At 37.6% G+C, this 14,433-nt stretch overlaps 1 protein-coding gene across 1 annotated transcript in view; it reads left to right on the top strand.

Annotated features, from left to right (window-relative positions):
• LOC146450878 (DNA-directed RNA polymerase III subunit RPC5-like) overlaps positions 1–14,433 on the top strand; it is a 30,209-nt gene that overhangs the window by 13,210 nt on the left and 2,566 nt on the right. Inside the window, exons 12-21 of the mRNA XM_085099787.1 lie at positions 1,816–1,936; positions 2,531–2,612; positions 4,498–4,557; positions 5,337–5,372; positions 6,339–6,406; positions 6,478–6,531; positions 7,484–7,551; positions 8,771–9,070; positions 11,099–11,193; positions 12,541–12,621. Coding sequence (XP_084955913.1) covers positions 1,816–1,936; positions 2,531–2,612; positions 4,498–4,557; positions 5,337–5,372; positions 6,339–6,406; positions 6,478–6,531; positions 7,484–7,551; positions 8,771–9,070; positions 11,099–11,193; positions 12,541–12,621 — 965 coding nt within the window. The remainder of the gene's footprint in view (positions 1–1,815; positions 1,937–2,530; positions 2,613–4,497; positions 4,558–5,336; positions 5,373–6,338; positions 6,407–6,477; positions 6,532–7,483; positions 7,552–8,770; positions 9,071–11,098; positions 11,194–12,540; positions 12,622–14,433) is intronic.

Here is a 14,433-nt window from a genome sequence, read left to right as displayed (position 1 = left end):
AACATTAACTTTTGACTCTGGAAATAATGGTTGTATCTGGGTATGTATAATTGGCTCAATTTATAATAGGGATGGATCATCCATTTAGGATGAACTTGGGGGAAAGAACAGTAGTTTGTCTGATAATTCGTCTGTGTATAAATATGGGCTTTCAGATGGATCATTCGTCCAGACAAATTATCCATGGTAGTTCGTCTGTCAACATATAACAAACCACTTAATGTACATGTATGGTCCCTCAGGAAACTAGTTAGTTTTGTTTTCCCTGGAGTCCTGATGTTTCCTGAGACAACCAGGACTCTTGGGAAAGAAAACTAAATGTTTCCCTTGGGACCATACATTAAGGGTATACTGTAGAACAGCTACCATCGGTAGAGAATAGACGAACTATCATCAGTGGTGATGCTGAGTCATGCAATTCTAGATTATTCTAACGTGTAAGGCATCCGGTGACTAAGAACATGCTCAAACTTTCTCCATACTGGTGGCTGGTCTAATAACATCAGAACACTCTAGAAGTTTCTAGATACCGGCTCCTAACAGATGCCATAATTATATGAGCAAAGTGTGCACCTTTTTAAATAGTTGTGTAAAAGACTCTGTGTACAGGTGTGTTTAGCAGTCAAATTTATGACCTCTCCTCTGCAGACTGGTGCTCTACCAACTAGACTACTTTGTACTTGTGACAAGGCATGACTTGATTTAGAACTTGAAAGTGCATACAGGGATGGCGCAGTGTTGAGAGCACTCGCCTCCCACTAATGTGGCCTGGGTTTGATTCCCGGTCTCGGTGTCATAAGTGGGTTGAGTTTGTTGATGGTTCTCATCCCTGCTCCGATGGTTTTTCTCCAGGTACTCCGGTTTTCCTCCCTGCACAAAAACCAACATTTCCAAATTCCAATTCGACCTGGAAACAGTGGAGAGAAGAGCCACTCCATGGATTCCACTGAAATTCCTATTTATTTATATATTTATTTATTTATTTATTTATTTATTTATTTATTTATTTATTTATTTATTTACAAAATAGGGTCAAAAATAAAACCAAGGAATAAAAACTCAATGTAATAAGACAACATTTGTGTAACCTGCTGCCATTCCTTTCTTTTCTGGATTATTCTTTGCCTTTCTCAGCCATAACAGCACAGTATATTTCGTAATGTCATCACTCCATCTCATTTTTGGTTCTCATCACATTCTTTTTTCTACCAATGGTAGCAGTTCTACAGTAAATATTGTCCACCTATTATTCATCATTCCTGCTATGTGGCCCACCCATTTCCATGTCATTTTGTCCATACAGTTTAAGTTATTTTTATCTTGGGTGTTTTTGCCAATGATATTATTGGTTATTTTGTCCCAATTGAATTAATAGGGAGTTTAAGAAGCTACTATGGCGACGGCAATGAAAACGTTGCAAAACAATAGGATTTAATGAGAAAAACAAAGACCCTGCACGTGCGTTATAAATTTTGGTACATTTCTTTGCTGTCCTCTGCAAAACAACAACATGAAATGACCAAATTCAAGGTTTTGTGGAGAACGTGAGCACATGACGGTAAATTTTTCAATCTCTGTCTCAACTTGAATGCCGTTTCCACCTGTTCTGTTACTGGATAGTTCAGCCACATTGTACAAGTTGAACGAATTGGAATAATCGCGAAGTTGAAGTTGTACAAAGTTATGTAAACTTATATTTTCAAGCGACATTTTCGTTGGCGTTGCTGTTGTGGTTTCTTAAAGTCCCTAATGTTGGTTGGGGGAAATGAGAGATTGCACGGCACTCATTCAATTTCTTGGCCATCCTTTTTGCAGCTAAAGTGATCAGCTTCTCTCAGTTATGTAGACTGCTGTCTCCCACAGCCAAGGAAGCTTCTGTGTTAAAATGTGTCCAGCAGTATGCTGTTCTTGTGCAGGGTTGTTGGGTGGTTAAAAGGTAAGAGTCATTACCTGCTTTTTGTCAAACCAGCACTAAAAACATTTACAAAAAAAAGACTTTGAAAAATGGAATTAAGCTTTAAAAAAATATTTGACAATCAGACTTTCAAAAGGTCCTTAGAACTGCACTAATCTAAAATTAACCTTTCTGGGAAATAAACTAGTTTCTAGGAAGATAATTTATTTCGAAATAACTATGGACAGTTTATTGATTGCCTCACACACAAATACAACATTAACAAATTAAAGATTAGCGAGGCAAGGGAACCCGAGGAAGCAAATAAGGCTTATGTAACGGACTACCTTAGATAGTTCTAATGTTAGAAAATGATTTAACAAGTCTGTCATCAGCAGGACTATCCATCTAATACACAAAAATATGCTATTTCTCAGTGGTTCTATAGTAGTGGAACTATTTCTCAGTTTTTCTCAATAATAATAAAAATTGTATGCAAATTATGTCTCAAGTGAATTTTACAACAGTCGTGTTAACAAAATGTGATAGATGTTGCAGTAGGAACAACTTCAAATTACATGGTGATTTGATGTTGAGTGTTGTGGTGGTGATTATTTTTGTTGTATGTTGTTTCAGTGAGTTATTGTATCCAGAGGGAAGCATCAGTCCAACCAGTGGAATCGCTGCTGATATTTTATGCAGAGGAAGAGATTATTTAGTGAGTGATATTAATGCTCCTTTAAGGTTGCTGCCTCCAAATACAGAGCTACTTTTGCATGGTTTATGACTATGCAGGAAAAGTAGCTCTTAAGGACGGTGCCTACTAATGCAGAAGTATCTTTGCGCGGTTTATGACTATGCGGGAAAAGCAGATCTTAGCAAGGGCTATTGAAATACAAAAAGAAAATTGGGGGTATTGGAATCCAAAAAGAACTAGGGGTAACCACGCATTTTTGGAGATAATGAACCAACCATATTTTCCCCAAAAACAAGTTTTAAAATACAAAACAAGTGTGGAATTTTTTTCCAAACTGAAGCTTGGTTATCTCTGAAAAATGCGTGGCTACTCCAAATTTTCTTTTTGGATTTCCATAACACCTGCTACATTTAAGACCTTGTCTTCCTGCATGCACTCTTTTCTTTTTATAAGAATGTTGTTTTTCCAGCCCAGGCTGAATATTCTTATTTTTCTGCTGATGATAGGCTGAAAAAATTATTGTGAATATTCTTAGATTATAGCATATGACGTTTTCGTTTTAGAATGTATTGGGGTATCAATTACAAGAGTTTGGTGTCTAGACCTGTATCGAACTGTCATTAGCATCGAACATTTGGCTAGTGTAGGTTTTTATCGTTTTATTGGCTAGTTTTGCCGTTTAGAGAAGGGAAGAATTTTATACTTTAGTTGAAAAGATATTAATAATATTGTATTGTATTTACAAATTTTCAACACACAAAATTATATTCTTTTCAAAATCTCAGCCTCGGGTTTATTCTTTAAATATTCTTAAAATTACACAAATTTCAGCCTCGACATTCTTATAATATAAATTCTTATATATATAAGAAAAAGAGTGTACCCATAAACCGTGCAAAACACCTTTGAACTAGTCTGTACCATCCAAAAGAAAATAGAGTTTCTTGCACTGCCCTTAAAGCTATAACACGTGAACTCTAAAGTTCAAAACTGAAACATTAGTTGCCTTGTAAGTTGGTGTCAATAGGAAACAAAGACACTCGGCTTAGTAGGTTCAAAAGGCCAGACCATGAGCATGATTGAAGCAAGTACTCTAGTTCCTTTTGTGTTTGTCTTTATCAGTGTGTTGTTGTGATTATGACTGACAGTAGTCTTCCACGTGAGATAATGGTTCACTGGGTTTGAATTTAAAGGCCCACATGCACCCAAGATGTATTGCGCGCCGAGGAAAAGTTTTCATATATGAAACCCCCCCCCCCCCCATATTTTATTTGAGCGGGAGTCGAGTGAGAAAGCAATAAGCGATCACGAATATTCTTTTCCTCCAGCACGAGTCGTAGAGGACACCCGCATGAACCGCTTGAGTTCGTACAGCCAATAAGATCACGCGTTTGGACAATACAGCATTTCAAAACAAAAACAAATCACCGCAATGGCTGTTGGGTGAAGGTGGGCCTTTAAGAGTTTGTGTAAAAAAAAAAAGTAAAGTAAAAACTTCATTCCAACAGGGTGGCCCATTCAGCTCAAAGGCTGATATCCATTACTTAATTACATTACTTACAAAAAGAAGTTAAATTACATCATTTAAGAAGCCTAAAATATAATAAAATTACAAGGAAACAACATCAAAAGTCATGATAAGAAAAAAATGTCTTGCTCGGTGGCAGAAAGTCTGTATGCTTTCGGCATTTGCAATGTTTAACGGGAGTTCATTAAAATTTTCGCGTCACTAAAGTCCTTCTCCCACAATTAAGACATTTACTGTGTTAAGTGTGTTAAATGTTTGTGTGTGTTACAAAATAACTATCATGTGAAATATTTACTGATCTCTACTGTGTTAATGTTTGTGGTTCAGGCTCATCTTGGATCTAATACAGCCTGAATATTGTTTTTCATTCCTTTGCAGATGTGGAGATTTAACCAGAATCGAGTGGTTGTACGAAAAGATATAAAATCAGTCACGAAGGTGAGATGCTGCAAGTCAAGATCCTGTATTGAGGCGGCATGTCCGAGTGGTTAGGGCACTGCCATACTTGTAATCCGGAGGTCCTGACTGTCCCACTCTGACCACTTGGATTTGTTTTACAGTAGCCCCTGTTTTCAAATCCAAGACCATGCTTTGTAAATAGCCAACTGGTTTGCCTTCCACCAGTTGGGATTTCCAGCAAATGTTATGTTCAGTTTGTATATTTATTTCACTGACTTATAGTGTCACCAATTATTGCTACAGCGCTAAATACTTTGACACTTGAATAATTAACAATTATTGGATGAGGTTGAGGAAAATACCGGGATTGTCAGTGGCGGGAAGATCAATTCTTGTGGCCGAGGCAAATAATTGATCTGCGAGGCACTGACAAATCACGATATTTTGCTATAACCGAATTCAATAATTGTTTTATCATTCGATCACCGAGCTTGTTTTTCATAATTATTTTCCGTCAAATCACTCTCTGACAGCTCAGGGAAGTGATCTACCATTTTCACACAAGAGCATGGTTTCAATATTACGCATGAGCAGAATATTATTTGCAGAAAAACAAAGTTGGACAGTATTGCGCATGAGCAGACCATTATTTGTAGGCAGTTATTTGCAGGTCATGTGGTTTGCTCTTGGCAAATGAAAAGGACAAAAAAATGCATCGAATGATAAACTCATTAATTTTTGTTTTATATAATTATTTAGTTCACAGTGTTAATAAAACCATTGGTTCTGACTCTCTTATTACTTGCTGTATCTTTCAGTTACCAAGTGAGGACATCAAAGAAATGTTAGATCAGGTCGGTAAAAGAAACTTGCAAGCTTTTCTTTCAAACTAAAGATTGCAGCCGAGCACACGTAGAAAAGGAAAGAACTCACAAACTGTAGTTGAAAATGGACTCCAACTTCAACTCTATTAGTTGTTTGTATAAATTTAAATGTACAATTTCTTGGCGCCACAGGTAGCAAAGCTAATCTAGGCGGGCCAGGATAACAAAAAGAAAGAATGACTTTTACTGCCAAGTAAGAAGGCAGACTGAGCTTTAATATCAAAAATACAAAAATAAGGAAAGGTTTTTGGGAGGACTAAATTAATGAAGAACTTTTTTGAGCTTCTTTAAAGGGACAAGGAAAACATGAAATAGGGTAGGAAGGAAAGGAATGACAAAACGGTATTATACAACTATGGAAACTATTTGAAATGGATAGTAGCGCGAAAAATTACTGGTGTCAGATAAACAAAGTTTCAAGGTTCTTGTTTGGTCAAGGAACTAAACAAGTGGTTGAAAAAGTTGTATTATTTTTATTAGTCGGTGGCACAGGTAAACTTGTGAAAAAATCCAAGTATGCTTGTGTAGCTGTTTGTAAGATGGCTTATGCTGTACACACGTGTACGTCAACAAAACTGAATTTTTAAGTAATGTTTAAAACACGAGCAGCAGTGTTTTATCGGGATTTTAATCCACGAGGTGCAGCTGAGTGGTTTTAGCCCCGATAAAACACGTGCTGCGAGTTTTTTGAACGGCTTCAAAAACAGTCCTGGAAAAGCGTGTGTCAAGAGAGTTCATAACAATGATGCTTTTGTGAACGTTGGAAATTAACATACGAGAAAACATTTTACACCGCATACTAAGAAGGAGGAGGTTTTTATCAGGTTTTTAAACCACTGCACGTGATGTTTTATCGACCATTTGATAGGTCAATGGGCTTATGAATTATTAATGAGTTTTTGAAATAATCTGTTGCTTTTTACTTTCATTACTCAGGTGGCCCGTATGAAAGTTGCAATGGGTTGGGAGTTTGTCCTGCCATATGATCTGGAGTTTGTTCAGAAGTAAGATATTCATGAAACTCAGTGTAAGTTTTTGAGCTTGTGATCTTAAGTTTTTCCTCTTTTCTTTGCAGACATCCAGATGTTTATAAACAGCAGCTTACCTTGTGGGAGGCCAAATACCAAGTGTAAGACATGTTTTCTTTATGTAATTTGATCTTATTTATGTTGATTTATCTGATCCCCTATCCACACGGGTGTCTTATTTTTATCGAAAATGGAATGATAGTTCTTCATTCATGTGACCGCTCTCGGATTGTTTTATCTGTTCATATCGAAAGACACGAATATGATACCATTGTTGGAGGCTTACTTTCGCAGACTTCTTTAGATTATTTACATTCATCTTCGTCAGGATAGAACAGCAAAGATTAACTTACAGTTTGTGGCTGCCTACTTATAAATTAGTCTTCTCGCTACCCGCCTAGATTAGCTCTAGCTACTTGCGGGTTAGTGTTGTCCTTAATTGTATATTAACATTTTTGAATAAACTTGAACTTGAGGCCTTAAAGGGGAAGAATCACGCGAATTCGATGTCATTTCAGAACCCAAAAAATGTTTGTCTGTTAACAAAAACAAAAAATAATTGTCAAGTTTGTTATAAATTATCACCCCAGTGCAATAAAACTGTTGATTAGTGCGTCTGGCTAGAGACGGAAGGTTGGAATGGATTGAAACTTGAAAAATGTTGGGCTAATGTTTTTCAAGTTCTCGCATTTTTGTTTCCAAAATGGGCTAGAGGAGATCACGAGTTGTTCCTTTCAAGAATTAAGTTGATCTCTTTCCTCTTGTTGTTCCAGAAATATTTAGTAGCTAAGTGAAGGTCTTATTTCAGTATTTTTAGCAAGAGATATAAGAAAACCCGTGATACTTCCCCTTTAAACATGCCCACCTGTAATAGATTTTGTTAAAGATTCTACTCTGGAGACCATTATCAAAGTAAATTTTGCATTCTTTGGTGTGCGTGTTCAAGTGGACAGAACATGAGAATGGAAAGGAAAGTTCCGTTTTCAAACAAAAACGCGTCCGTGTGCATCGGGCCTAATTGGTGAAAAATTGTTTTTGGTTTCATTGACTCAGGCTTCAGAAACAGCTTAACGTGCCAAAGCAGGAGAAGCCAGGAGCAGACACCAAGAAGATGAATGCCAGTAAGTTAATTGGAATCTCAGGGCTTTCCTCTGTCATGAATGCAATAAATCACTTGAATCAAGTGTTGAAGCATTCAACGCAGCAGTGCTAATTGGGGACACTATAGAGTGTTTTCATTCACGTGACTGCCGGTCATATTGGTTTACTGAAACAAAAGAAAGTGTTTGCATAAAAATAGAGTTTAATTCCCAGAGGTTCCGGCAGTTTGGGACACCAACATGGCCGCCGTGACGTCATGTGAAAACACTCTATAAATAAGGGAACTGACACAATCAACTTACGTCGGAGAAACTGGACCCACTTGGAAAGGACGAATGAAACGGAATTTTCAGTTGTTTTGTTGTTCCGGAGCGCTAGAGCAACTTGCTAGGTATACTCAACATGCCGAAATTTTATTCCGGAAAATTTCAGGTCCATTGGATTCGTCACCCGAAATTCCGGAATTTTTTGTTGAATGGAAAGCGCCCACAGTTTGTTTTAGAAACTCGCCCCTTAATTCCCCCGTAATTCAGAAACCAATTTAATATAGCGAGCTAGTTTGAACCTCATTACGAAAGCGGAGCTATGTGCAAAGCTTTTCATGTGAAAATTAGTTTTGTTTGCATATGAATGAAAAGTAATTTTCATAATAGAAACTTTGCACTTAGCCTCGCTTTATACAATGTACTAAGGTTCAAAGCAATTCGGAAATGGCGTATTGAATTTTGGTAAAACCAAACCCAAAGTAATCTCTTTGGCCAATCACAACGGGCGCAAACAGAGCAATGAACCAATCACCAAGCGCGGGAAAACGCATGTGAGTTTTACATGATTAGTTTTAGTTTTGCTTTGCGTGCGAGTAGTCATGATTGCTTCTTATTGGATGAACAAGTTGGGCGAATTTGTTAACCAATTACACAGCGGAGTGAATTCAATAGACCATTTCCGAGTTACTTTGAACCTCATTATGAAAGCGAGGCTAAGTGCAAAGTTTTTGTTATGAAAATTAGTTTTCATTCATATGCAAACAAAACTAATTTTCATATGAAAAGTTTTGCACTTAGCCTCGCTTTCATAGTGAGGTTCTCAGCAACTCGGAAATGGCCTATTGAAAACCGCTCTTTGGACATTTAGGTCTGTCCTTTAGGTGTCCTTATTAGGTGGTTTCAGTGTAAGAAATAATCACCCTCATAAATTCAGTTGTTTAACAGCTGCATTTTCATATCTGTTTTGTATCAGCTGATGTCGCCTCCAGCTCAGAAAACAAGAAACTTCCCAAGTCATCTAAATCTAAAACAGACAAAGTTATGAACAATGACGTGCGACATGAAGTAGTTACCGCTGAGGAACACTCTCCAATGGAAGTAGATTGTAAAGAAGTGACTAACAATGACGTCACGAATCATGAACTCAAGAAAGAGCCGCTATCGGCTAACAGTGACTCGCTTAAAATTCTGCAAGAATTTGTGAGAGAAAAATTACACCGGACAGTTTTAAGTTTTGCTGATTTTAAAAAGCTTCTACTTCTACGGCAAACTGGTAAGTGGAGTAGCTTGGAGATAGATGTAGCATTTAGCTTGTTACGGGCATGGGGCAAAGAAAAATGTGAGTCCTCAGAGGTGTCTTGTATGCAGTTTTCTACGCACGCTATTTTTAAAACGACTTTTTCTATATATTATGTATGTACAGAAGTGAACAACAGCTAAATGGAGAGTGATAGCTCCAGCAGGCCAATAGACCCTTCTCCAAAATGGCGGCAACAGATTTGAATGAGTTAAAATTGAACTGAACGAAAAACTGAAATCAGCACTGGAAAGCGCACCTTTACTTCAGTAACCTTGCAAAGTTTCAGCATATTAGGTGTTATATCAGCTTAGGAAATGTAAGATGAGATTTGACAAATTTACAGACGTTTGTACGACTGGGGGTATACGTCATACCCCCACTCATACAAACATCTGTAAATTTTTCATTTTGCATCTTACATTTTCTCAGCTGATATTACACCTGATATGCTGAAACTTTGCAGGATTACTTAAGTAAAAGTGCTCTTTCTAGTGCTGGTATACGTTTTTAATTTTAACTTATTTGAATTTTCGGCCGCCATTTTGGAGAAGGGTCTATTAGGGGTTCACAGTGGCTCTATTTTTTAATGAGTATAAATAAAATCTAGCAGTATATACCTCTTACTAACCTCTTTTTCTCGGTCCGTACTGTAAGTTACGGATCCTCGTTTTTTCCCGTTGATATGCGGGCCATAAATCAACGGGAGGATCCGTAACTTACAGTACGGACTGAGAAAACGAGGTTAATAAGATACTTATTATATCTCTTTTGAGGTTAATCGAGCGCGCGGAAAAGAAACTCTTTTCAAATTTAGCGGGCCGTACAGTGAAATACGGCCCGCAAAATTAACCAATCACACCGCGCATACTAATTGAGCGATTTTATAAAAACAAGTAACAGATAGTGATAACAATCATTCGGTTGTGTAGATCAATAGATGTTTTGCACGCGCCACTTGAAGGCTTGAAATTCCGGACTCCTGAATTACTTCGACATTGTAATCTGGTGCTAACCACTTTCTGAATTTTCATTCAAATCTTCCACCCCACCTTGTTTTAAATTCTTGCATCTGGTAATGAAGTTCTATCCATGGAGTCTAATTTGTGGCCATTGAACACTCGATGTGCAGAGTATTTTCCTTTAGTACTGTTCATTGTTCTGTGCAAGGTGGTTCTAGATCCGGCACCACTCATCAGTTTGTCGCTGTGGTATTGTATCTTGCTTTCGAGTCTGTGGATGAAATACGGAATCCTTGAGTTTTCCAACGCAGCAAAAAGCTTTTGATACATACTTTTAAAGCATTTATTAAACAACAAGTTATGAACAAATGGATACTATAAACTAAAAGAACATGTCACACTTGGTAGTCAGTGTAAATATTAGACTAAATGTTATATATTGAATACCCTCAGAAAAATCAGCTTTTAAAAACTGAGATTTACAAAGAACCAACCCAACCGTGAATTTTTTGTAAAAGCTTTTAACGTACCACTTAAATTTTCAGAAAATACTAAAGTTTGTCTAGCTGTTTCAGTTTATGAACTCCATCTATTTGTAGCACGTTTTGTCGTTTATGCTAATGTGGAGGATACAAATTAAGATCCGCCTATAAACCCAGCTGGTACAGAGCGGGGGAAGGGGGGGGGGGGGGGTGGGTGGGGGCTTATTCACGCAGCCTTGGAAACACTCCTAATCCATACCGACTCCACCTGGTGAAAATTCTTCTGAATATTTCAAAGTTGATCAGTTCAGTTCAGTTTATTGTTTTGCCATAAGTTGTTCAAAAGCAAGAAAAAAAAAACTAATTATTTTAACACTAATGGCGAGGAAGCCCAAGGAAAGCCACCGGGCTTATAAGGAATGGGCTCTCCCAGTTAAATAATTAAAACAAAGTATTAGCATAGTTACACCATCGGTATTAGCATGTAGTTTATCTTGACTGGTAGAGCTTATATCGTCTTAATTCCTTCTCTCCTTCCTAACTGTGATGTTACTCGTTAGCAAGCAGCCCTGGTGACCCACTGTGTTCTGGTGTCCCGGATGTCATGTTGGAGAAAGCGATTTTACGCACTGGAGCTAGGGAGATTGATTTTAAGGTGAGGCACTAACTGGTATCGTGGTTTTCTTCCTGTGTGTTTGTGCAAAGCAACAGGCCAATTTCGGTACATTTTCATAAAAGCTAGAATTTGGTGACCAGACTTAGGAGCATAAAACAAAGAAGTTAATTATTTTTCTGTGAACCTCAGTGTAATTTCTGTTGTTTGTTTGTTTGTTTGTTTGTTTTTTTAAGCCTCGTACGAAATTTACAGTCAATCTACATCACGCGTGACCAGTATTTTTTGAAATTTGAACGGAGTTTTGAAATTTACAAGTCAGTTTTGAACATCGCCAACGAGATGTCAGAGTTCCCGTAGAAATTTCCCTAGTTTATTGACGGTTTAAAGCTCTGATTTTTTTTCTTTACATTACAGCATTAAGTATTTCGAGGTGTCTGGAAATCGCATGAAACCTTCTTACCAGTGTTCGATATAGCTTCTCAAACTGTTACTAATATTTGGAGAAATTCAAAGAAAAGTTCTCTAAATTTTATGACAATTAAGATCACTTTTCCAAATCTCCCTCACAGTTTCCTTTTAGCATTTCCTCAGTTTTCTCTATATGAATTATTAACAAGTTTGAGAACAAGATTTCAAACACCCTGAACGGCATTGCATTGGGCCTGGAGCAAAGGAGGCATTCTCCTTGTTTAGTCATTCATCCACATAGTCATAAGATAATCTGCAGCTGAGAATGGACATTTATCAACGGTGTTGTATAAAAAGTCGGCCATAAAAGAAATATGCTTGATCTCATGCGATCTCGTAAAAAAGTCTTATCTTTGTGGTTGTAATTCCATGTACAAGTTTCGCAGCCAGGGCCCAGTTATTCAAAGCCCGATTAAGCAAGTCCTGGATTGACGTAAACTTTGATTCGAGTTTAATTACTAATCAATAAAGATTCTTCCAAGAGATTTTTGGCCCTCGTTTTGACTTAGACTGTTCTTTACCTTTAGCTTGAAATAAGCCTTTAAAACCATTTTTAACGAGCGAGCTGAAAACCTCGATTTACTTCTAATCGTAGATTAGCGTTAATCGGCTTTCGAACAAACCGGCCCTGGTTTCCTTGCACAGTGATTTTTAAATTTACAGATTGCAAAAGGTCCGTTCAACTTTAAAATGAAATTCTCTTTCACACTTTATTAGCAACCAACTTGTTCAGGAGCCAGTAGTCACGGCAGTGTAGAAATCTTAGAGAACGAACAGCAAATTCAACCGACATATCACACCGAGCCTAGGAATCGAAGCAGGGCCGCAGCGGCTGAAGGCGAGTGCTTTCACCACTGCACCAGTCATGCTTCTGTCAATCCAAGGTCAGAATTCTAAGTTTGTTTTGTTGCTTTTCAGTGGCCGCCCGGAGCATTGAGTAATGATCCTCAGTCTCGGAGACTGTTTGCCTTCAGGAGTACAGGCGATTCTTCGGATGAGGTAAGATGCACACATGCGCGGTTTAGATCAAAATAAATGGAGTAAGTGAATACTGAGTGGCGTTAGCCTCGCGCTTGTAAATCCACGAGTCTTAATTTTAATCGACCTTTTAGTGAATTTATTCTACAATTTCTCTATACAAGAGAAACCATTTGTTATTTTCATAGTGCAAGAGCGAGCGGAATTCTGTAAAACATGTTATCTGATTGGTTCCAGCAGCGGGCGGAATTTTTCCATCTTGCCCGCGAACCCGGGTGGATTTGTTGCAAGACCTGGGCCTTGTTTTCTCGAAAAAATAATATTTTTCACCAGCCTAGGTCGATTTGTATTGGGAAAAACTCTGTCCTCTGTCTTGAGTGCGGCTTCGGGTACAGTTCTTGCCAATACAGACCTCCCGGCAGGAGAATAACATGTATTTCTTTCTTTGAAATGGGCCAATTATCTGCTCCAAATAAAACAAGAGTACGTTTCAGTTTACACAGTTGAATCTTTCTTTGCGATAATTTTTATGGGAACAAAGAAAAGACAACGCACTGATGAAAACTTCCAGAATATAAGGATCGCCTTAAATCCTTTTTACACCTGAAGGATATTACTATATTCTCTTGATTTATTCTTCTTCTTTTATTATATTTCTAGTTATATAGTGTATATATTTTCCACTTGATTATGTATGCACTTATTTTTGACTTTAGTAGCTGTTTAAGGACGGTGCCTACTAATACCGAAGTATTTTTTGTGGTTTATGACTACGCGGGAAAAGCAGATCTTAGCAAGGGCTACAGAAATCCAAAAAGAAAATTGGGGGTAACCACGCATTTTTTAAAGATAATTAAGCTACAATTATTCTAAAAAAAACCAGTAAATTACAAAGAAATCACGGTCAGGGCAAAAAACTTTTTTTTTATTCCACTTGCCCATTGGACGAGTAACGTTCAGATTCTGGTTGTCCGAAAGTTAAATTTACTAGTCCGAAAAAATTATTAAAGTGAATAACAAAATGTCATAAAAAAAAACATAGAAATTGTATAATCTGTTTTGTACCAAATCTCTAGTATTTAATTTAACAGTTATTTCAATTTATGTTGTTCTTTGCACTTTTTAATACAACACCATTTCATACAGACACATCGGGGATCACTCACATTCTTTATACACGACTTGAGAAAATGTAGCACATCTATGAGGCATTAAAACTGCGATCTAAGATGACTCCGGCTTATTCACTGTAGCGGCGCCTGCTCTGGTTTTTCTTCGTTTTTAGCTCGTTGAAAACAAAAGTAATAAGAATGGCTCTTCTCGTGACTCACAAGAGAATCTGTGACGGCGAAAACCAGTGACGGATGATCCACCATAAAGCCGGCTCGCTTTATCGGCTACTGTCGGATACTTGCGGCACACAATGCAGAACATTTCATTCTTATCCGCGTCAATTTTAACCCAGGGAAATTCTTTTTTCCATGTTGGTTGGAATTTTCGAATTCACATGTCTTCATATTTTTTTACAGGTTTTATTACTTCTTTAATAATCACAAAACTTGCCACAACGGTTATCACCTCGTTCAAGTGTTAATGAAGCCTTGTCTCAAACGAGGTTGTCATTCCCATTTATGGTATGTGGATCCCAGTCTTCATCGAAACAACAGAACCAGATATTCTCGAAAAAGAGAAGCAAAAACGGGAAAGTTACCGTGAAAAGAAACCAAACTTCGTGAAACTCAGGCTAGTTTACAATGTCCAAAATGCTTGGGAACTCAGACCTCAGCAGAAAAGGACATCTTTTTTTAGGCAAACTCTACTCGTCCCGTAGGA

The sequence above is a fragment of the Pavona decussata genome, unplaced genomic scaffold (genome assembly GCF_977016875.1).
Source record: "Pavona decussata unplaced genomic scaffold, jaPavDecu1.1 SCAFFOLD_416, whole genome shotgun sequence".
In the NCBI taxonomy this organism is placed as follows: domain Eukaryota; kingdom Metazoa; phylum Cnidaria; class Anthozoa; order Scleractinia; family Agariciidae; genus Pavona; species Pavona decussata.
Note: the sequence above shows the minus strand (reverse complement) of the source record. Positions and strands in the feature narration are given on the sequence as shown.